Here is a 24,485-nt window from a genome sequence, read left to right on the forward strand (position 1 = left end):
TTGGTTTGGTGGAAGCTCGACTGTATGGTATTTGTTCTTTTTATTTGAAATTATACTAGAGAAACACAGCACAACAAACTTGGTTGAACTTGGTGGAAAGTTCACATCTTGTGAATACAACAATTAAGGAAGAATCTGTTGCCTCTCAACAGCGGGGGATGAATAGCTGTACTATAACTGCTGTATGTTAATTATGCATTAATATGTCTTATTCAGATGCTTAGTCATTGCTCTGCTTTCCATGGCTTCAGTTGCTTCGTTCTTCTCAGAAGCCAGGAATGTTCAGATTTTCTACCAGTTGCTTATGTGCTTTATCATGTAAAGTAGACATGCTCAGCCAAACGGACATCAATATAATATTCTCAAACGCACAAAGAAACATCACTCAGGAAAAGATAATTCTAGTATGCGTAGTCTGTTGTTAAGGCCAATATATCTTGTGGGGGATTTATGTTTCTTAGAGTTGGTACACTGCTGTAGAAGTATGCTTTTGGAATTCTATATTAACTTCTAAAGGTGGGTGTCAGATGATATGTCCTTGGGGCTTAGATTTTCATTCTTAGTACAGTATGTGGCTTAACCTGAAAGGCCTCCTGGGACTCTGGCGCTGAATTTCCCGGATGTGGTAGCAAGCCTGCTAACAGAATCTACTATCAGAAGCATTGACGAATTTAAGGATTATCTGCCTCATGTCGTATTGCATATTGTAGATATGCTTGGTAGGATCCCAGACTAAGACCGAGACGAGCCTGGCTTGTAACAATCAGATTGGGGAGGTTTTAAAACAGACTTCTGTATTGCACAAAACAATGCTTCAAAAAGTAGTCAGCTCTTACTAGCAACAAGGCAGAAATAAGGTCTGCAGTTAAGAGCCTGAACGTACCTCTTTGAAGTGAGGATAGTTATGGAAAGATTACAGTGCAAGCACTTGTTAATCTTGCTGGAGGACATGGATTTGGAGTAGAGATGACTTGATGGTATAGCACCAAGTACTTGCTTGTAGATCAGGGAAGTCTCTGCTTGCTTTAGAAAATGCAGAGAATTCATGCTGGAACGTGGGAACTTTTTCTGAATCTACTCAATAAATACTTTACAGCTCTCTTTGGCATAAAACACAATCTAAACAAAGCCCAACCGAACTTTTAACTGTTGTGAATTAGTTGTTTCTAGGAACCGGTGGCCTTCTTGCATGATTTGTCAGTAGGTCTTGGATGTGTGGATAGGGTTATGATGTTGTGGTTAAAAAAACAAAACAAAAACAAACAAACAAAAAAAACCGCAGAAACACCCACAAACTTGCAAGGGTCTAATACACTGCATTTTGTGACTCACTGAAGTTGGGAACAAGCAGTACCTCCTTAGCAGTCGGACGTGAATACAGCTGTAGTATGAGGTTTTACCTTAGAGTCTTTGAATGATCCTGTATTGTACATGTGCTTGGGCTGCTCTGTGCTCATTGGTGCAAACAGTGGGATTCATACTCAAATAAGGAGGCATACACAAGTTCTCATGTAGGGATTGAGACGATACTGACTTCAGCCACCATACCTTCTGTCATCACTTCCAGTTATGTAGGCTTCTTGAATTCTGAAGGTGATTAGAAGCCAGACAGCTTAAATACTTGTTACTGCTTTAGTATAGTTTAGCTTGGTTAATGTTGAATATTACCGCAGTAGTAAAAGCCTTGGATTGGCTATAAATGTGTTTTGCTTAGAATTCCAGAACTGCAGACTGATCTGGCAGGCTTCTGAATTTCAGCTTTCAGTCCCAGTATATCCCTGGAGAAGAATTTCTTAATCCTGAGTCCTGTAGAAAAGGAGACAGTTTGATATTAAAGGCAGATGACAAATGTGAGGCTTATCTAGCTGTAGTTCATACACCCGTGTCCTGTTAAAAGCTTTAAACAATGAAAGCAAAACAGGTTGTTCTGCTTGTCAAGGGGAAGCCATTACTGTGCATTATAAATTGTAAAAATGCAGGTGTAGTTTGTTGCACCCATTCATGGAAGTGCTGTTCTGTGTACCTATTTCAATAGAAATTGTGGCTTATTTAGCATTTAACTTTGCCTGTAGTAGAACAGTACTACATTTGGGTGAATATACAGAGAGAACTTACTCCATTGTAAATATATTAAAACACTAGTATTAAAATGTGTCTTGATATGCTGAGCTTCTTGCTGTCCATATGAGCAATATTTCTTGCTTCTACCTAAAGACCCTTGATTTTTTCCTAGAACTAAAGTATATGCATTTCCAAAAGCCTGTTCTGTGTCTAAAAGAGTTTCTTGACTTACTCATCTGCTGGCTGAATTCCCACGTATGCTGGATCCAGGCTGCCTGCTACTGTTAATAAAACTCTGCTCTTAGCAAACTATACATGTGCTAAGAAAAATGACAGTAGAAGACTAGATTTCTATCCTGTGGGTGAGAGAGAGTGCTATTACAAACTGTTTCTCTCTTACTGAGCTGGTGAAGCCATATGCCTTTCTGCTTCACTCATTGCTGAAGAGTCTAAGGAAGGTTTGTTTGCATCCTAGCTTTTTCTTCACCTGAGTCAGAAGGTTGGCATTGCAATGAGGGTTTTTTTAAGTTGTAGACGGTTTTTTGCTGTTGAGCAAGGAACCACATTAGTATTAAAGAACAGTGGAACATTCTGAACAGCATGGGTGTATCTACCAAGTAATACTCTGATAAGCAGGTTTTCTACTTTTTAGTTACCTATATTGGCACTCCTTCCTCTTAAATGAAGTTATACCATAATGAAACTCAGGCTCCTGTAAACATTCAAAGCAATGTTTTCCAGTGTGGGCTTCATTGTCATAATGAACAACAGGAAAAATAAAACAAGGAAAAACTAAAAACTTAGGTGTAAGCAAGATGAAGAGTTTTTCTTTCCTCTAGTACATTTTTAGTTGCTAGTTGTTTTACTAGCTGTTACTGTTGAACCCTGTTTAGCATAGGACTTCAATCTGCAATGTAGTATAAAGTTACCTCCACTAGCTAGTTCAAGATAAGCTCAAGTATTGAAGGCAATTGAGCCATGGCAGCATGCAGTTTAGTAGAGGCTACTTAATATTAATATTAATTAATACCATAAATCAGCCTGTACTTAATTAATGCTAGGAGTACCACAGGTCCATTGATTCCAGTACCAACTAGTTTGGTTTGCTCAATAGTGCTGTAGTTTGCAGTGTAGACTCTATCCAAGCCATGTGTTAATTTGACTTGCTTGATATCTCTGGTCTGCACTGTTATCCTTTATCTTTCTCACTGCCTCTTTTCCTGTGTTTTCTAGCTAATTTACACTCTTGAAACTTTGTTTGAACACCATTCTCATTCACACTTTAAACATGAATTCTTAATTTCTCCTTTAACATCACTGATTAACTGCCTTTTTCTTTCTTCTTCTTCAGGCACAGAATCTGCATGTGTTAACTGTTTTTAAGGTCAGCATTCTAGCAAAGGGAATATTAAGTTTCTTCCCTTCCTATTTGTGGAAATCTTTCATGTATTTGAAGAATATAGTTTCTGTGACTGAAAGAAAAAAATCATGGGCTTAAATTGCAGCAAGTGAAATAAGGTTGATACATCAGGAAATACTTTTTTTCCTACTGAAAGAATGAATAAGCTTTAGTTTGCATTAGACAGGAATGTTGGTGTCGCTGTAACTTGGCCTTCCTAATATGCTCCTATCTGCCAGTGCTTTTTAGGGGACAGGGGATGACAGTTTCATTCCAGCTCTTTTTTCCTTTACTCTTGTGTCTGACATTTTCAGTTCCTGTTTGGATTTTCTCTTGTCTATCTTGTATCTTGATATAAGGCAATCCTGCTACTTTTGCAAGCAAAATGTCACATTTCTTAGTGTTTAGATGTAGCTGACTGCTCCCAAGAGGTTTCTTCTGTGTATTTAACTTCTTAGAATATACAATATGTAGAATGTTCCTGTCCCCCTACTTAATCTGATGTGACTCATCTTCTGTAGCGCGGAGTCTACCAAAATTCAGCTCTGTTACAGTAAGATCTTACAGCATAGGAAATACAGAACCAATAAATAATTTTTGGTACCCTGTTGATAGGCTTGATAGAAGCTCTGTAGATTACACTGTAGTACAATGATTACATTTTCATGTTTCACTGTGCTGTCAAATGCTGATAATGCTCTCTATGAAGACTAGCTACTTTTCAGCAGTTACTACTTTTACTGTTACTTCAGCCAGTGAAGCTGTTAATACTAGCAACAGCGGGTGATTGGGGGAGGAAGAAGGATTTGTGTTTTTATTTAAGGGGGTGGCTGAATCTGTTCTGTGTGTTGCTTGACAGTACTTTGATTTCCAGCTTCAAACAGCTAGCAGTATGTTTACTTCACCCTAGCTGCACAGCTGAAGTGGCTGCTCATCCAAACCACCTGGGTCTGGTGCCTCTGCTGAAGAGACAATGAGGTCTCAGTGCAGACTCCACAGGAAATTTATTCAAAGAATGATTGAACGTATGTATGCTACATGGAGCACACAAGCATGTAGCTTGCCTGCAGCAGTGAGCCTGAACTCATCCAGAGCTTTTTAACACATGGGATTAGAATTGCCTTAAGGGTGTTTTTTAATTGAGCTTTGTTTCTTCTTGCTGCTATTAAAATGACTTCTAAGTACATTGCAGTGCAAGTCCCATGCTGTACTGCCTTTCAGCAAGCTAATATGAGGCTCATGAGAATTCGAGAACCTCATTCAGACTATAGTCTAGTAAGGCATGGTCAGGTGTGTGTTTGTGTTATTAAACAGGGGGGAAAATGGTCTAACAAGCTCAATTTAACAAAGTTAGTAAACAAAAAAAAAACCTGTCTTGATAGCAAGAAGAGGACAGCTCATGAGACTTTTTTTTTCAGTACTTGGAGTTTCAGATGAGATTTGAGATAAATACTTGTGATAATAGTGATGGTGATAACCTCCACAATATGGTGTAATTGGAGCTTGTATCTGAATTAATCTTAGGCCTGAGAGAAATTCCACTGAAATGCAATAGAAGTCTCTGAGTGCAGTGGATCTTAGGTTTTCCTGTGTGCTATATCACGTAGCATAAGCACACACAATGCAGTGCTTAGCAGACTGCCACCTGAGCCTCTGAATTGTCTTTTTCAATTTTTGCTTTTTCGGTGCCACCCTTGCTGATTGGAGCAGCTGCCCTTTCTACATATAATACGCCTACTTCCACTTCCACATCCTCTTTTAAAACTCATCTTGCTAATCTTTTCCTTGCTGATCTCTGTACCTTCTCATAGCTGATCTGTTTCCTCTGGAGCTGTATTGAGTAGATGGAAAGGTCTTTTGGGGACAGCATCATTTAAAACATGATATATGCTTGGGATATTGCTAAAAGGCAAGAGAGCAAACCTACATCTGTACTACATCTAAACTGGTGCTAACACAAAGCTTCGCCCTGTCTGCCAGGCTGCTAAACTTGATGCAGTGACCTATAAAGTGGCAACAGTATTTATTGGTTGCTATAGGCTGTGCATGGCTGTTGGGTGATAAGATGCTGGCACTCTTATCCTGTTTCCCACCGTCTCGCATATCATTCTCGTATTTCTAGACTGCTTCAGAACTGATCTTTCACTTCTATTGTAGGGGTGTCTGTGTTGGATTTGCTGTTTGTCCATCTCTGTTTTGGTGATATATGTTCAGTATTGGGACTGATAAGGAGAGAGGAAAATCTTTGGCATATACCAGAATTAAGTGGCTGCTGCTTTTTGGTAGTCTAGGTTGATGTGATTTTGATGGGGCAGTGTCATAGTTTGCCTGTGCTCTACGTAGCAGTAGGTATAAACTTTGCCCTTCTTTCCTACTTCCAGGTGAAAGGAATATCTGCAAAAAAAAATACCAAGGTAGTCCTGCAACAAGCCATGTTTCCTTCTGTATAGCATATCACAAGGATTAGTGCTCAAAAATAAGGCTAAATCGCAGGCTACTTATCATTAGGTGCAGGAGGAGGCAGTGCTGGGGAAGCACAGCTGTACAGCTGCTCCTTGGCCATGTGTTACAGCCCAGGCAGGTTTAATGGCCTGACAGGTGGCTGGGGTAGCAGGGGTAAACATAAGAGGTAGAGTTTGCCCACCTGTTTCTTTACTTCCTCACTATGGCAGTTGCCTTCATGATACAGGTTTTGTTTTCATGATACATATTTAGCCCAGGCATATACCTTTGACTTAGTACTTGCTGTGACTGTAATAATATCCGCTTGATCTGTGCCTGGCGGCATCTGTTGTTCCCCGCCATGTCTAGACTCCAGGATAGCTGTTCAGTTGTATTTTGTGTGGTGTATTTATACTGCAGACGAACATCAAGTACAGTTTACTCATAACCTGAAAGCATGGCCAGGTTTTGTAGACCAAACCTGGACATTAACCACGTAAATGAGAGATTATCAGAGCTCAAGTCTGGTGGCCTAACTGAGACTGACTTAGTGATCCTGCTGGAGCAAGCAAAGCACTTCTGCAAAGTTTCCACTTCTTGGTGCTATGCAATGGACAACACTGAACTGGAATTCATTTTCTTCATGCAAATAAAATGCTTAAGCAAAACCACTGACATTTGGGGGACTTGGGAGCATCTAGGATGCCTTGCATGCAAAAGCAGTCTGTTTTGTAGACTAAAGTAGGAATCGGTCTAGAAAACTGCTTTTGAACAGAGTCTGAAATTGGTCTCCCACCTGGACAAAGGAAGCAGTAAGATATGAAATTAAGTCATACTTGCCCCTGAATGAGGCTGACAGCAAATCAAGTAAAGAGGGGTAGTGTTCATATGCTCTCAACTAAGAGAAGGATAAGTCACCTTTGGCAAAGATTGCGTTGTGTCGTCCTGTGCCAGGCCTCTACCAAACACCTCATAGGCAATAGGCAAGACTTTATTTCCCGGTATGTACTGTAGAAGAACTAGGCACTCCTGGCACTTCCAGGACTTAGAGAATGCCCCATCCTTGAGAAGCATTCTTGTTGCTAGTAGTCCAGCACTCTACAAAGTGCTCTTGTGCTTTGAATATAATATCCATTTTAAAAGCTTAAAACCACCATTTTAGCCTGGCAGTGTTAGTATACATGGGTGGGAAACAAAGAGGTCAGCATCAAGAAATAGTGCATTGAGGATACGGTACACAGACTGAGCAAACACGAGTTAAATTTAGGGCCTGTGCTGATAAGCATTCTGGTTAAAAAAGCTAGCCCAGGACGCTGCAGAGCAGGGAGGATGCGTTTCTCAAGATCGCTTCTATCCCTAGAAGAACTGCTCTCTGGTTTTGAATCCCGCCATGGCTGCTGAATTGAGCAGTGACCGTAGGAAAACCTTTAGCTGCCACTTAGCAGAACAAAGTCGCTGTCGGCTCACGTCTCCCTTCCTCACAAGGGGTTCAGACACAAGAAGGGCTGTGCAGCCCTTCTCTAAAGACAAAGCATTTCTCACGTCTATCAGTGCATTGAAAGCTTTCTCATTCACACTTATGTTAACATTCTTATCCTGGGAAGGTTAAAGTTCACCAGTTTCCCAAGAAGTTCATCCATGGACTGTTTTCAGCTTAAAATTTCAGAACAATTCTTCCTTAGATGCAGCTGTTGAGCATTTGTGCCCTTGCAAAGTGGAAGAGAATGTACTGAACTCCCCCACATGCTCCCTGCATTGAGTGTGAGTGTTATCTCATGTCTGCAGCCCCCTTCCCAAGAGCCATCCAGTCGTATTACAAAACAAGCAACAGCACTGTGTACACAATATAATTTGTCCCTATTGATCTGACCACCGCCCAACTCTAGCTCATGTAGATTGGGTCTGGGATTGAACAGTCACAAAAATACTTAGCGTGCCAGAAGGATTTTCAGCTCATGACATCAAGGTGCTTTACAAACTCCCCATGATGCATGAAGAAACTGAGGTGTGACTTCTCCAAAGTCATACCTTTGCTTCACAAGTCAGCTGCTTTTTTTATTAAAGAGCTCTTTAGCTGTACTGTGTGCCCATTTACCCTGAGGCAGGGGCTGCAGCAAATGCTAGAATTGCAAAGTCAAAGAGAATTTAAGTCAAAGCACCACTGACGCAGTTATAGTTCATTCAGTCTTGCACCAATTAACACACTGATTACTTCTCCATATGTCTGCCCTTGCTTTCGTGGTTTAGTTGAATTATGGTAAGGGCAGCAAAACTGGGATTGTATGTGCTGTGTTATGTTTTCAAATCTGTACGATGCTGGCACTTTTAGGTCTGGTAAATAAAATTTCTTCTGATTTCAAGGAACCTCTTAGGATATCGGTGCCCTCTTTGTCCCCCCCAGTTGTTTTTATACCCTCTTTATCCTCAAGATGATACGTGGAAACCCCTGGCTGTAAACTGGTACCTATGTTCTAAGCCCAATTGTGTTTGCCCGGTGCTTTTGGAGGGTTTTGTCTTTCCTCTTAGAAATTTCAAGGATGTCGAGTCTGATTTGTCCTGATTTTGCTGGGAGGTCTCAGTGATTTCTATTAGAGGTTTATATCTAAAAGAAAGATTTAGTCTGTGCTTTTGGTCAGAATACACCACCACAGTGAATCTGCCTTTTGTGCCCTTGTGTCAGCCAGAAATGCTGTAGCCACATGGCACACAGCAGTGATAGGCTGTAAACATGCTCTTAATGTTGCACCAAGCAGCTTTGCGCCAGATCAGGTGTCAGCTGTCCTTTAACAGCTGGTAGAAGGACAGGATGAACACTGTACCATGTGCACTGGCTAATTTGATGGAAATACGATTATCTGGCCGTTCCAGAAACAGATCACGTTTGTACCATGTGTGATCCAGAAGCGCACAAATCTGGAGATAACTGTGGCTCTGAGCTTCCTTCATCCAAAATGTGAGCTGGCCACAGAAATTAGGTAATTGCTAACAAAGAATAGATAATGGCTAACAGTTTGACTAAAAGTTCTTTGCCCTCTCCACTTTCTCTCAGTAGATGGGGTGTTGTCATTTTGTTAATAACCTAGTCACAGGCAGGACACTAATTCCTGTTCTTCTTCCAAAATCTAGTTATTCCACACAAGTATCCTTTCCCCTACAAAAAACAGTCTATGAGCAGGCCCCTAGCAGCCATTTACTTTCCAGAACCCTGGTGTGACCTAGCATCACAACTTTCTCTCCTTCCTTTTCCTAGGGATCAAAATCCCAGCTATTTTCTCTCCTTTAGCCTCAGCTGCAGTGAGCACGCCCAACACTTCACAGCTGCACTATAAAAACACCTGTGATGGGTAGTCATTAATTTAGGAAGCTAGTGAATGCTGTTGGTGGATGGTAGTGACTGACCCTAATGCTGGTTTTCTTTTCTTTTCTTTTCTTTTCTTTTCTTTTCTTTTCTTTTCTTTTCTTTTCTTTTCTTTTCTTTTCTTTTCTTTTCTTTTCTTTTCTTTTCTTTTCTTTTCTAGCAGCCAACTCTGCTTTACTTTAGAGGCTTGGCCACTTGGTTGTGCCTATGACCCCATGGCAGCAAGGAGACATGGATCTCAGGGTGAAGGCCAAGCTGAGGGCTTTTTGCTCACTAGCAATGAGCGTAGTCTCTGAGGGCATGTGAAGTATTGGCAGCTATGTGGCTGGTAACTGCCCTTGCTTTCAATGCCCCAACACTGCAAGCTGGAGAACAACAAAGCAAGGGAGAAGAGATGGTATTGAGCAGCAGAGGCTGCTTTTCAGGCCTTTGCGGTTGGTCCTATACTGTGCAGAGTTGTTGTGAGTCCCACTGAAGGTTAACAGTGACCTTTCAGTGCAGCAAACTGTGTATGGTACAGATGTAGAGTCCCCTGGGTTCTCTAAGCCTGCACAGTTAAGCCAGCTAGCAATGATACAGCCAAGAGGTTACATAGTACCAGAGAAGAAAGTGTATTAGTTGTTCACCAGTGCTTAGGTTAGATGTTTCTTAATGCCCAGCCAGGCTGCTATTAGACACCACCTGATGCCTGGCTTGTAATGAATCTCCTCTTGGCATCCATGTGCTTCCACTTAAACTGCATTCAGTAATCAGTGAGGTCTGAGCTGCAATTGGGAATCAGTGAGGTCTGAGCTGCAATTGGGAGTCTTTGCCTAGAAGATTACCACTGGAAAGGAGGCTCAGGCTTCGAATGCACCTCTTGAAGAAGTAAGACGAGAAGGAATCCAAGGTAACTGTTGCTACAGTTTATGTCTTATGTATATGATCTGTCAATGCTTTGGCTGAAGTATGCTGGGGTTATTTGTAATTAATACAGAGTTCAAGCCACAGTCCTCAAGGAGGTGGCAAACACTTCAAACCTTGAACAGCTGCTGTGCTCCTGCTGTTGCTGACTGCTCAGCTGTAAAGGGGTTTCTTCCTTTCAGCTGACTAGATGTAAAAAATGCTATAGCAGCTAGCAGTCTGTAGCAATGGACCTGTGGGCTTGGCAGGAGGCCCTTCCTTTGGGGTTAAGCACTGACCCTGTTGGCTGTCCTAGAGCTGGGTCGCCTGGATTGCTCTGTTTCCAGTATGACACTACCTTGTTTGACCAAGTTTTACTACTGGCTTGTGGGCTTTTAATGCCATATGCAGCAGCTGAAATCTGTTCTGTGCAGAGATGGGCCTCACACTGCTCTTGTAGACATTTCCTAATTACATATAGTTGTTGTTGGTTAAATGTTATTTTTAAAGCAGTTTTCCTGTTCTTCTCCTTAATTAATAATAGCATGGTAAAAGAGAATAATGTGCATATCTGAGTCTGGTTTAAGGGTACTGTTGGGCTGGATTGCCTACTTCCAACCTTTGAATTCTTGTTGCGGTTAAAGGAATAATAAAACAGATTACCACTATACTTTTTCATAGCAACCTCATGGCCATGTTCCTCAAATCCAAAATCCATCTAGAAAAGCAGCAGGTGTCAACCTCAGTCCCTTTCTATTCTGCTGTGGTTTGTGAGGGAAATGACTCCCAATTTTTCTTGACGCTCATATTGAATGGATAGATAATGCCTGTTGCTTGTGGCCTAGTCAAAATTTCTAGAGTTAACACTTACAGGTCTGAAATTGTTCAGCATGAAATACTTGTTGTCTGTTGTGCAAACTGAAGTCCTGCAGTGCTAAGTCAAAAACAGCTCAGTAACCTTATTGTAACTTCTCTTTAATTAGTTTGTCTGTATATACGTACTAGCCACAGGCTATAGGTAGGTCATTAGGGTCCCCCCTTGCAGAGCAGCTGGCAAAAGCACGTTCTTACTTTCTGGGAACAGCTGCTTGTGTGCAAACCCAGCCAGAGCACTGGCAGTGTCAGTAAGAGATAGTCTGCTTATTGGGAGTGTGCTATGAAGTAGGAGTTAACTTGACAAACACACAACTTTGTTTTCCACTGTTGTTTTGTCCCTACAAGTTGCTTGGCACATCCTTGCCGAAAAATGGTAGTCAAAATGAAGTGGAGGCTTATCAGAAGTGTTTGTCCAAAAATAATTTCAGCCAAAAATTGAGTTTAAGAATACCTCCCACTGGAAAGGGCCCATTTCAGTTTCCCATCTTACCTGAAATTTAGATGATTACTTGAATGCGTCAGTTTTGTTGCCCAAGTGTTACCAAGCTGGAGAGGAACCATTGTTTTTAAAGCAATATTATTAAGGGAATAACCTACACTTGACCTTCCTGCTTTTCCTACTGACAGGGAGCGGGTGACACCTAAAATATGGGTGTACTCGGAGGGTGTGGGTATTTCTTGATATCTCTATTTCTGACAAGTGCTGCCACACTGATAGGGCAAACTGCCTAGATGTGGCTTGGTAACTATTTATCAGCCAAATTTTTCAATATAAAGCAGAGGAACTGTGAGAAAACATTGTTGCTGCTTTTTCATTTCCTGAACAGTCCGGAGTTATTAGCATGTGAGACCCAAATGCTATGACTCTGGGTAGATTTTGAAATATCTGTAGCCTCTTGCACTTAACAACAGTATTTACTTGACAGAAGGAGATAGGTGGAAAGGAAACCAATTTCCTGCGCTTAACAGCAAAAATACGAAATGATTTGATGGGGTAGAAACAGCAGTCACCATTCCACTAGCTGTCTGTCAGTGATGTAGGCCGTGTGGTACATGTAAGCAGAGCTGATCTGTAACAGGATTTCAGGGTGACCAGGACCGGGGACTGCAGTGTCTTGTGTGAGGCTGTCTGGGCTCCCAGAGAAGTGAGGAGTTTTAGCAAAAACCACGTGTCACACGTCATTAGAGGAGATAGATACATCTCAATGGTTTATTTTTTTTTTGTCTCTTTAATTAAGAGAATCTGCAAAATATCTACCTAAATTTATTTAAGTATTTGTTGGTTTATTACAGTTTTCTTTGTGGAAGACTGAGTGTTCAAGAAGCAAATATATTAAATCTCTCACACTTCAGGTTTCTTCTCATGCTGTACATAAAAAGTGATGTAGTTGTCTCTGACAGCTATCATTTACAGTGCAGTGGCCTAGTTGAAGGCCATTGTGGACCATCTTTCTATCACTGTTCAATTCAGATGTGGTCACAGAAACATGTCGTTAACATCTTCAGCCTGAACGAGCACTGCTGTTCATATAACCTAGTGCCTTAAATGCCATTCAAGTTCCTGCAATTCCTCTGAGCCTGTGCTAATGCGAGGTACTAAGAGCCCTTCAGCACTGATGCAGGAGTGCTGCATAGTAACTTGGGGAAGTGTGGGAAGGACAAGTGTGCCTGTGGAAAGGACTGAAGGGAACTAAAGAAAAAAGGCCTGAAGCAACTTTTATTCCATTCTTGAAGCAAGAAGTTAGAATAAGGTACTTGCCAGTGCCTCTGACCTTCATTCTGTTTCATTTAAGGAATAATTGTATTGACCATTATGGCTTTTTCTTCTTTCTAGATTTCTCTTTGTCTTTCCTGCTGTGTCTTAGCTAACAGTTCCTCCCTGCTCTGTGCCTTTTGGGTAGCAATTTGATTCATTTTCATGGAGTTGGTTCAGTTTTAAGACCTGAAACCTTGGCAAATGAGGTCATTCTGCCCCCAGAAATAGCACACTCCACTTCAGATTAAATCACTGATTTTAATCTTTTTTTTAACCATCTTGAAATACTGAAAAGGGAGGAGTGGCAGAAAGTATCTGTCAATCCCTTGGTAAGTACTATAGCAGCTGGAAACATTCTTAAATAACTAAACCAGAAAGACTGATAGAGCTGAAACCTGTGAAATACAGTGAACCTGCACAGTGTGACTTCTCTGAAGAGGGTTTGTTGAAGAACAAGCACATTAAAAGTGGCTGGAAAGGAACCAGGACATGTCTATGCCAGCAATCCCAGAGGTGCAGAGGCTGTAGATAGCAGTTAGCGACAGAAAAGCCTGTGGGCAGGAGAGGAGAGGATCAGCCAGGTGGACAGAGGAGTTGAAAGGAGAATGCACTGATGACACGGGTATGCAGATTGCCTGAGGAGGTAATTGGTACTTCTCTCTGGTGCTCAGAGGAGAGGGATCAGGGCAGTGCAGCCCTGCTGGAGGCTTTGGTTATTTGTTGTTTTTGTTGTGGTTTTTTTTTAAACATGAAAAATCTCAGGGAGGTGTCAGGGAAACCATCCAACCAAGGCAAAAGCAAGCCTTGGGCTCATTGTCTGTCCTTATTTTGCTGTCCCAGAATCCAGTGCAAAACAGAGCCATGGATAGCATGGATTTCATTGTATTAGGAGATAGCCATGATGGGGAGTGCCTTATGTTTTCTTACTACTGATGTGTCTCAGTCCTTCAGGTGCTCCTCTCTAGCTGCATTCATTGTTTTTTGTATTTTCATGAGTGACTCTGATAAAGAACAGTGGAGGGTTCCCCACCTTTCTCCCTGGTTACCCACATGCTGTAAGGGGAACTTGAAAGGGGGCTGTAAAAAAAAAAAAAACAACCAACTTGAGAGCTTCTTTCTTGTTTTGTACAGCTAAGACCCTGCAACATCAAAGCTATCTGCTTTCTGAGTGTGCTTTCCACCCCGCTGCCAAAAATGCTTGCACAGCCTGTGCAGTGAGAGGAGGGGATCCATGGCAGAGAACATGGCTGCTGTGACCACAAGGGTGGCTCACAGGCTGGCTGGAGGCAATCCTCCATCCTGGAGAAACAGCACTTGCCTCCTTGATCTTCTTCCTTTAGTGCAGTTAAGTTCTGGGCAGGATTTTCCTCCCAGATTGACCAAACCTTGTGACACTGATGGCAGCACCGTGTGCTGAGGGTAGGAGGAACTGTGGTAAGAAACACAAGTCCTAATCTCTCTGAGTTGAAGATGGTTTTTTGCAGACAGTATAGGCCAGGAGGTACTGGGATAGGGCAGAAGAAAGAGGAAAGCATGGTCAGTTGGTTGTTTCCTGACTGGTAATTGTAGAATACAGTATTATGGGTTGCCCTTGGCCAGCTGAAGTAGACCTTGTGTGCTGTTTGTTTTCAGTAATAGAGTATTTTTAAAGTCTGAGGACTGGGGCTTCTTTTCATCAAAGCTTTTTGAGATAAGACCCTGGAACGAAGCCTCGCTGCCCATTCCTTTCTGCCGTCCACCAGCCATCCTCATTTTCTTCAATGACAACTACAATGTCTCCTTCACTGATGTCCAGTTCATCCATGTTCTGAAAGGAGACAGGGAAAGGAAGTGTGGTTAGCCTGAGAGTACAGGAGGGCCCAAGCACGTATCTGGTGTTTTGTTTTTACCCTGCCTTTCATCAACAGTCTGCCAGTGTCCTTCGGGTTGGGAATGAGCCTGAGATACCAGACAATAAGGGATTAAGCACTTAGTGAGCTGGCTATTTCCTTACGATCCTCAAATTTCCCCAGTGTCCATGGTGTCTCTTCCTGAGCAACTTGACTCTTGTATCATTGGGGAAGGATGGAAAGGGTTAAATATGACTGTCCTAAACCAGCTAACCATGACCCTTTCATAGTCTGCAGGTGTTGCTAAATAAAACAGTGCACAGCTTAATTCCCCAGGGAGATAAAAGCAGTGTCTCTACTAATCCAGGCCTTAAATAGGTCTCTCGTTTCTTTTAACACGGAAAAGCGGTGACCAGTGAAGGTACAGCGACTCTTCCTGGTCTTTTAGGAAGACTAAGGCTACCTTCCTAGGTAACTTTTATCTCTGAGACAAATGGAGTAGTTGCAAGTAAGCTATCACTGAGCTCTCAGGCAGCTATCAGTCTGTTCAGTGGTGCTGTCCTGTTTTCCATAGGAAACCACTTTGCTACCTGCAATGTAGTAAAATAGAGAACAGGGTAAGAGAGGCTTCCAGATATGTTTGATGTGTCAGCTAAATCTAAATTTAATCTACCTGAGTAGGTAAGAACAGACTCGAAAAGTGAGAGGCCTCAATATACAATAAAAGTATATACTGAAAGTAGTAACAGGCTCTTTTCTCAGCAGGGAAAATCCGTGTGTGTCATATTTTTAATGCAGCTCCTGGAGTAAGGATCTGACAAAGGGATCCAGCAGTCTCCTCAGGGTAACTGCCATTAATAGTGAGGTATTTTCAGCTGTGCTTGGATGAAATTTCAGGCAAATAATAAAAGAGGGTTTAAAACAAAGCAAAACAAAGAACATATAATAAAAGGTATCGGAATGCTGCTGTAGCAAAAAGAAAGTGCTCCTTTCCAGTCCTTTCTCTGTTTTCATAATTTATCTGGCTATCTGATTTTTGTCACATGCCAGCATTTCTTCAATGTTGGCTATTGATGGCAGGTCCCTTGGTGTGAGGGTCTCTGCACTGTAACATAAGACCTCCTGGATGCTGCTCCTTCTGCTAATCTAAAGCTTAAAAAAAGGAACCTTTAAACTGACATGTAATTAAATTGTCAAAGTGCCATTAGGGGAGGCTAATGGTTTAGCAAGAGTCCAAGAGGTTCTGGAGTCCATCTGAATAACAAAATATTCATAACCAGTCCATTCATAACCTTTTACTAATGATACTGTGCCTAGATAGGTGTGAAGCCAGTGAGAGTTCAATATTCCAGTTAAGGATGCAGGCTGCTTTTTATAACAATCTTTTGGTCCATGGACCACATCCATTGTAATTCCACTGCAACTTGCAGCATGGAAGTACAGGGAAACAGTGTCATTTATGGGGATTCAGTGTTCTCCAGCATGGAGAGCACCTCAGTTGAAGCCAGTGTGTTAAACTGGAGCAGGACTCTCCAGATGATAAGTGAGATCAAATGGAGAAGAGTTCCTAGATAAGCATCTGTCACATATTCTCACATGAGGAATTTGTAGCCATTTTCCCTAGGAGAACATTTCACAAGAGATATAAGTTCAGAATGCACAATACTGCATACTTAGCCATCATCCTCTAAAAAATAAAGTTTTCCTTGTGTTTGTGGTCTCCTGTATCTCTAGAAGGAGGTTGTAAGAGCTCAGCACTAATGTAGGAGGGGCATAGCATGCTAATGTGTAATCACTTGCAAAAAAATGTTATTGTTTCATCTTGAGGCAGCATGGTCTAGTGATGCTCGCCAAGAACTGGCAGTTGGGATTCCTGGCTTCTGCGTGTGACCTTGACCAACAATTCTCTAAGTGTCCCTGGCTGTAAAGTGAAGATAACACTTCTTCACAGAATTAACACTTTCCAGATGTTTGGATCAACATCATCTATTTTAAATCTGATACTATGAAATATTTACTTTGAAGCCTTTCATTACCTGGGCTGTGTAGTCATAAAGTACTCTGTAGTCCTGTGATGATGTGGTTCCAGCTGGTTCAGTTGCAAAAATGGATGCATAGACTCCATCTATTTTCTCTGTTAGGAAAAAACAAAAAACCACACACAGAAACAAAGAGTTCAGTTGCTTATAAATGCATGGGATCATATGCAAGAGTTCACAAACACAAGGGTTTCTGTTCTCTCTCTGTCTGGAGATGTGCACGTATAGAAAAGCTGCTGTGAACTGTAGGTAAAGTCTTGCACAAAAACTGTGTCCCATTGATTAGATGACAATACATCCATTGAACTTTGTGGGAGGTCAGAAACTAGCATTAGCCTCATCCAGGTTGGGAAAAATGTTTACCCTACTAAAGCACAATCCAAATGGTCCAAAGAGGGACATGCTGTGATTAAACCAGTTTAAAATGGTTGCTACTGGTGGTATAAAATTCTAGCAGTTCAGTGACTCACATAGGGCTTTTCTTTTTCCCTTGAGAAAAATGGAAAATATTGTGCCTATGGGTCACCAGACATTTTCCAGTAGTTTCCATAGTTCCCAGATAGCTATTTGTCACTGGCACAACTTTTTTGGAAGATGTCGTTTTCATCCAGCTTGTCGTAATTAGGGAAACCTCTTATTCCTTTCCAGCATCTGCTGGAGAGCTTCCCCCGCCGTTGAGGCGAGCGGAAGTTTCCCACATATAACTCCTTGGTGGGATGATAGCGCTCTGACAGTGCACGGAGCGGCCGGGGTGCCTGTACCTCCCCACAGTCAACCCTTGGTTTCGTTGTCCTGCTCTAAGGAGCACTGTCAGCTCCTTGACCTTTCAGATTTTGAAAGACAAGCATGGGAGCAGTTGAAAAAGCTGAACACAGAGAGTGTTTGCCATTCCTGTCTAGGGAACGCTCTCCCCTCCTGTCCCCAGCCTAAGGGAATTCAGGAGTGACTACCCTCAACTGCTTAACGCTGCGTTGCTCTACGTGTGCCTGAGCCCGAGCTGGTGCCTGGCAGGTCCAGCACTGGAGAGTTTGATAGCACTGGAGAGTCTCCCCTGGCTGAGCACCAAATGCAACAAGTACGGTAGTCTGGCCTTCATTTCTGGGTGCCCAGGCAGGCAGGCCTGACAAAGGAAATTGATTTGGGTATGTTCTAAAGCTGTTCTAAAACAGCTTTTTCTTTTCTTTAGGCAAGAATCACAGTTAAGATGTTTTTGTTTTAAATCAAACCAATAAAATGTCATAAGCTGTTACTTTCTGCATAGTCGAAATACTATGTTTTAAATGTCGTCTGATAAATGCCTAGTTGCAAGGGTTACAACAAGATACCGTAACTGAAATGAGATGGATATTTGCATTCATAAGGCATGAACCTGGTTTGTTAAAAACTTCAGGTATTCTCTTGGGCTTCTTAGAGATAGTGTATCCTACCTTAGGAGAAAACTATTATCTAAGTCAGACTGCATTGTTCTGAATGTACAGTTCCCCCTTGCCTAGACAGAGGTTTTTAATATGATATGGCTTATTTGGCACTTTAAACTGGGAAATTTGCTTAATACACATCCAAGCTAAACTCGTTTCCTGACTGCTCTTACTCTTGACTGCCAACGTAAGAATATCGGCTGTAACATTTCTGCTCCATGTCAAAGCTTGATTTAGCAATGTAATCGAAAACAAACACATCTGGTAAACTTATTTCCTGAAGAGGCATACCAAGAGGAGGGGCTGAAGGAGTGGCACTTTCCGTGTTGTTTTTGCTGCTTCCATGCAGTAGTCCAGAGAATCTGCAGAACCAAGAGAAGCCAATGACAAAATGAGTGAACAGGACTGGGTATGAGCATTCCTCCATCCCAGCTGTCTGACTCAACCTTCCCTCCATCTGCTGCAGCACTGGATAGATGTCACCTCTTCCCGTGGCTGTCTGTTTTCATTTATGCTGTAGATATATTTATCTTCAGTTAAAAATATATTAAAAAAATGCAGCAGAATACTGAACCATCAGCCATCACTAAACTGTGCATAAAATGCATCAGATGGTGTTTTCTTGTTGATCTAAAGGCTCATGGTGCAAAACTCCAATTATTTCACAATATTAATATGATGAAAATTATCAGTTGTTTATAAGAGATTACCATCTCTTTGTCTTTAAGGAAAACTCTGATACAGTTTATAATACAAAGCTTGTATAATGAGCCTTTCTGAAAACTGTGAGTTTAAGTGAATTTTTTTTTTTTTAATCTATCCTTAGTTATTTTCTGTATCATAGCTGGGTGCTGGAGACTAAGTAAAGTGAGAATACAGGTTAGGATTCTCAAGCATAGATAGAAATAGCATTGCATGCTTAAGGTATATTTAAAGGGTCTGATTTTTCAGCCAGTGAAGGCTCAGTGTTTCTGGAAAACGGACATCCAAACTCAACGGTTTCTGAAGAACTCGGACTGAGTCTCTCTAGGCTGCTTGCCCATGCAGTGCGTGGTTGTATTCTAAATGGCAGTACAATTGTCTTCTGTAACTGTATAGGATGCAGCATTAGAATTCATTATTATAGAAGATCTGTTTTCCGACTGAAAAACAAAGTATTGTGTATAAACCTTATCAGCTCACTAACGAGCCTGGACCACATTTTAAATGGGAGATTTAAAGATGGCAAGCCCACTCCTTGTCTTCGCCATGTAATAAGGCTTGTCAAAATATAAAGCTCTTCTGCTTTAAATATGATGCTATTCCCACTGCAAGTTAGCCATTTTAGTATAAAATATTTAAATCAATAGATCTGCCATGCTCTTCTGCTGGTATAACTGCATCCATGTTACAGCATTTACCAGCATAAATGGATCAGAAAAAGAAAAATCGCCTCCCTAATCATCACAGTTATTCCACTAAGTGTTTTTTCCTTTGGTCTAGATACAGAGAGCAGCTCTTTGTTCTGCTCAGCTGGGCGGTGCAGTAAGCCAGGAGGTATTGCCGAAAAAGACAGCTCTCCCCAGCCTTTGCTCCCAGCAAGATTCACCTTTGCCCTCCCTTGAACAAAGTGTTTTTGTTGCTATGTGCCATGACTCACTATGAAAGAGGAAATAAGTGAATGCTCTCCACTGCTGGCCAATTAATTGTTTTATGAACTCGTCTCCTGTCGCTCTTCCCACTAGGCCATGGCAAAATGACTCTCGTTTTAATAGGTTTACTTCTTCTGTCAAGTTATATTTACTGATACGTAGCTCTCTCTTGCTACAAGGAAGGAAGTAATAACTTTCCAGGTCCTGTTGTCTGTCATCATATATTGCCGTTCATATGGAGAAATACCTATTCTGGGAACCAAGGTTTGCCACTCACCTCTTCATCATCCCACAAGACTGGGTTGGGCTGCTGTTTCCTCTGTTCCGTTCTCTGCTGTAGTAGTTCTCGTATCCTATTGCATCTGCAACAGGGCAACAAAAGGAGATGTTCACACAGGCAAAACTTTTTTTCTCCCCACCAGCATGCAACCAACAGTTGCAACCATCAGGGGCTGCTGGAGCAAACTGCAACACAGCACCTATCTGCACTCGCCTGTAATGTGGCTGGAGCAGCTGAGGGGCACCTGGGGTCTTGACAAAAGCCACTCAAGTGATTGTAAGCAGATATGTCCTTGGTAGAAAGGCATGCTTGACCTGAGATGAGCACAGTCAAGGTCCTGAAGAACCATTCTAATAGCTGTGGCTAACCCTAATTAAGAAGGCAGTTTCCTCCATGACTGTTTCCTCTGTTGCCTTAAAGCTCAGGATTTAAAGGAGCAGAGCATGGTCATCCTGAGCGTGGGGCCATGTCCTTGACACAATTGGCTGTGGTGTGTTTTGTTTCTTTTTTTTCTTAATGTATTGAGTCAGGATTTTTGTCGGAGCTGGGGCGATTTCTGAACATTATTGCCAGCAGCAGTAATGAGCTGTTCCTGGTCTGTGCTTGTGCTTGAGTGTCTCTCTACCTTTCATATCTCCCCTGTCCACCTCCTGAGAGCTGATTTGCTGTTTACCCAGAGATATTTGGGTTTTGTTCTCTCAAACACAGTTATGTTACAGTTCCTTCACTCTCCCCTATGGTATCGTTAAGGGTGAAATTGAAGCCATTTCCAAGTCTGGTTTTACAGATGAAATAGTTACAGATGGATTTATTTATTTTTCATCTGGTAGCTCCCAGTGAAGTTGCTTAGAGCTGGTGGCCACACACCTGCCTTCTCTGTGTTAAAGCAAAACAAACATGAGTGAAGTCTGTGATACCGTATTATCTCAGTTCTGATACCAGCAAATTAAGACAGACATTGGACTTGGGCTAAAGGTTGTGTTGACATGCTCACACTGGGTCAGCCAGGATAATAAGCAGAGCAGGCATGAGTGTGACGAATCCTTACAAATAAGATTTTCAATAATTAGGGACTTTTCTGACCAATTTAAGGGTCTCCAATTAGCATTCTAGATTGTCACCTTGGTATAGTTTCTAGTCTATAATGCGTTGCAAGATTAGGTAGAAGAGGAGAGTGAGCAACAGCAGCAAGAAACCAAAAGGTTTGGTCAGGATGAAGGTCTCCTGCTACGCAGTGCAAAACCATACGTGGGTTTCCTCCTGCATTTTGCAAATAATAAAACAGATCAACAGCTCAACATGTGCTACTGTGCAAACTCATTAGCCAGAGCTGTGGAGATACTAGGATGTTACTGCCATGTCACCTTCTAGAAGGTGGCAAAAAAAAAAAAAAAAAAAAAAGGGCAAGTCAGTTGTTTCTTTGCCTTTGATAAAGCTCTCAAGGATTTTTCCCACCTATTTCTTATTAGAAATGAGTCCTGACATAGCCAAGAGCTGTTTGCAGAAAATTGCCTAGGCGACTGGAGAATGAGAAATCTCACATAGAGGTGGAAAAAAAAAAAAACAACTAGCTGAGAATTACAAATTTCTTAGTATACAGAAGTTGTTTCACACTGTTGCAAGGCACAGTTCTCCCTTCTGCCTGTGAAAATGTAGTTTTTCCTCAGTAAATGCTCCTATATCAGTAAATTTAAATCCCCTATGTGAAGAAGTATAAACTATAGCAGCAAAATGTCATCCAGTGCACCAGTATCAACATATTCGTTAAAAAAAATTCCCCAAATCCCAATTCTTAATCATCATAGGTGTAATGACAGAAAGGCTGAGTGGAAAACAGGCCTCAGATAGCTCAGTGCTGAGTTAGTGGCAGCATCCAGCTCTGCCGAAGAAGTTCCTAGGGTGTAATTGTTGCCAGCTCTGAGCTCTGCGATGAAATCAAAGGGGTGTAAGCTGTTCCTGTATGAGATAATTATCCCTTGGGACAGGGCATTCATACTGCTGATATTTGTACCTATACAACTCCTAGCATGGAAGGTTTTTATCCATATAAAATTTTCTTATGCCAGTATAGCTTGTTCCCCGCTCCGAATGGAAGTAAGCTCTATTGATACTGCTGAGGTTATACTGAGGGGATTTTCTCTTTGACGTGGCACTATGGTGTGAGAGCAGATAGTGGAAGTGAAACAGTATCTGTGCACAGATTAAAAAAAAATAAATGGAGGAAGAGATCTTTTCAGCATAGATATATATCATCAGCTAATGAAGAGATGAAACAGGGATTTTTCTCTCCTTTTACAAAGGCTGTGAATCTTTGTTTACTGCAGCAGCTGCACAGAAGTGCAAGTATTCACTCAGCCTATAAATATCTTGTATTGCTTGTTGAAGTAAGAGGGTGTGGTTTGTATTTGGCTGTGTGAAACATTAGATAGCCTCCTTTCTGGTGATGCGTTTGGAGAACTGCCCTGGAGCAGCATGTTTTCATTTTACAGCTGCTCTTAGCTCTTGCTGTCCCAGTCTCCACTTCAGCCCAGAGGTTTTGATCATTGAAGTCGATGAAAAGGCTGCTTTAGCTTGAATGGACAGAGTCTGTGAACCTTACATCGCTTCTACGTGCTGGAGCAAAGCCAATTTCATTCAAAATTTCCCCCAGCTAGGGTCTTGCCCTTATACAAACAACTTCCTGAGAGGAAAAAAGATGTTATTCCCCATTGGGCAGGTGGAACAAAACAGAATACAAAGTCTGGTCCTCTCTGTGCTGCAAATGAAGAGGCAGCATCTCTGTCAAGGGGACACAAGGGTGCAGTTAGAAGTTAAGTTGGCTCTGACTTGTCACCACTGTAGGAAATCGAGGCTACCATCTCTGCAAGGCAGTTTGCCACCTCCTTAGCAGTGTCAGTTCAGCTGTACTGTGAAATGAGCCTGGCTGAAAAGCCAGAACAACTTTTTATTCTTTTTTAGAGGGTTGTTTTTAACCTGGATCATTCAGTTATCCCACTTACAGAGCCACACAAGGAGCGATGGCAGCACAGTGAGGGGGAAGCGAGCCGCGGCAGGTGGGAATGAATAGCCAGAGCAGAAACTCCTCCAGCTGGCTTCACCTCCAAAGGACGTGTACTGCACAACTGCAGCCTCAGCCTAACGGGTGACTCATCTGACAAGACCAATAGGAATAATTACCTGGAGGTTGCGTTCCTGTCATTTTAGTCTTAATGAAGTAGTCTATGTCTGACTCTACAACGCAGCTCTCCAAGCTTACCCGAACCTCTTCATACAGCTATAAAACAGAATCCAAGAATTTAATTTAATTTTTAACATTTCACATTGAATTAACAATTAATGTTCTTGTAATACTTTTCCCCTTAAGAGACACTTTATACTTGATACATGTCTGACCTAGATGGATCTTTGGCCTGTCCCCCATACAAATATTCTTGTAAACACAATTGTTTGTTTGTGCTCCGGATATTCTTTTGAGAGAGGACGACGAAGGCAGTCCAGGGCTTTTCAGTGCGATAAAGAAATTAATAGCAGGAAACAAACGTTCAGAGTCAAAACTAGTGTATTGTTTGTCTTCCAGTTTTGAGACCATGACTGGATGCCTTTCTGAAAGTTGTGCCAGAGCCCAAATGTACTGAATTGAGCATTCTGGTAGCTGGAAGCATTCCCCAACAAACTGAGGGGAGGAGACATCTAAGTGTCACCAAGTGTGACACAGGCTGTTTACATTGAGGCATATATCTACTTTTACATCTAGAGGGAACAAGCTAGACTGAGAATACTCCCCCCTCACTGAACATGCACAACAGCTGGTTTGCTGGAGACAGTCAGCAGGCACAGAGAAGGGCAAGCTAGTGCTGTATTGTTAGAGCACTCTTGCTCCTCCTCTTCCTCCTCTGCATGCGAAGCTACTTGGCAGGTGCCCCTACCTCATCATCCTTCACACACTGCATGGAGAGCTGGTTGCAGTGAACCCACAGAGAGTTGCGGAGGATGGTGATGCGGTCGCATTCCTGGAGCTGGAAGACCTAAAGACAAAGAGGAGATGTGACATAGCCTCATGGCAGTTAGTTATTTGCATCGCAGGCAGCGACAGGGCTGGGGCTCCTCTGGGCCAAGTTCGTAAGTCTACAAACCGTTCTGAAGGATCCTTTGTAAAGGATGTCTTTTCAGCTGCTGGAGAAACTACAGCTACCCGCTCGTGCTCAAGAATTTGTTTTAATTGATTGCACCAAATTGAATTTATGTTTCATAGACAAAAATAAAGCAGGGGACGGGAATCAGGATCTGGATTTGACTGCTACCTCTACTGCCAAGGATTTCAGAGTCAGGGTCCTGTCTGCCCATCGCACTGAAATCTTGATGTTTAACAGATCAGTAGAGCACTGGCATGAAAGGATTGTATTTATGTTAGAGGTAGAGCCAAAACTATCCATCTCTGCCTTCTAAAATGTCTTTCCAAACTTTTCTCTTTTGAAACTATTTGAGGCTCTCTGGAGTTGCCTCTGTTCATTTCT

General features: G+C 42.0%; 1 protein-coding gene across 2 annotated transcripts in view; it reads right to left on the minus strand.

Moving 5' to 3' along the window:
• Positions 1 to 13,479: 13,479 nt before the first annotated feature.
• Positions 13,480 to 24,485, minus strand: part of PSTPIP1 (proline-serine-threonine phosphatase interacting protein 1) — a 55,019-nt gene continuing 44,013 nt past the window's right edge. For both annotated transcript variants that reach the window (XM_009469662.2, XM_087743335.1), the window contains 6 exons: positions 23,898 to 23,996; positions 23,149 to 23,245; positions 19,969 to 20,053; positions 18,352 to 18,422; positions 16,640 to 16,737; positions 13,480 to 14,581 (listed from right to left, as the gene is read on the minus strand). In XM_009469662.2, coding sequence (XP_009467937.2) covers positions 14,450 to 14,581; positions 16,640 to 16,737; positions 18,352 to 18,422; positions 19,969 to 20,053; positions 23,149 to 23,245; positions 23,898 to 23,996 — 582 coding nt within the window. In that variant the 3' untranslated portion in view covers positions 13,480 to 14,449. The remainder of the gene's footprint in view (positions 14,582 to 16,639; positions 16,738 to 18,351; positions 18,423 to 19,968; positions 20,054 to 23,148; positions 23,246 to 23,897; positions 23,997 to 24,485) is intronic.

Source organism: Nipponia nippon, unplaced genomic scaffold (assembly GCF_047370975.1).
Source record: "Nipponia nippon isolate SJK-2023a ecotype South Korea unplaced genomic scaffold, ASM4737097v1 scaffold_9, whole genome shotgun sequence".
In the NCBI taxonomy this organism is placed as follows: domain Eukaryota; kingdom Metazoa; phylum Chordata; class Aves; order Pelecaniformes; family Threskiornithidae; genus Nipponia; species Nipponia nippon.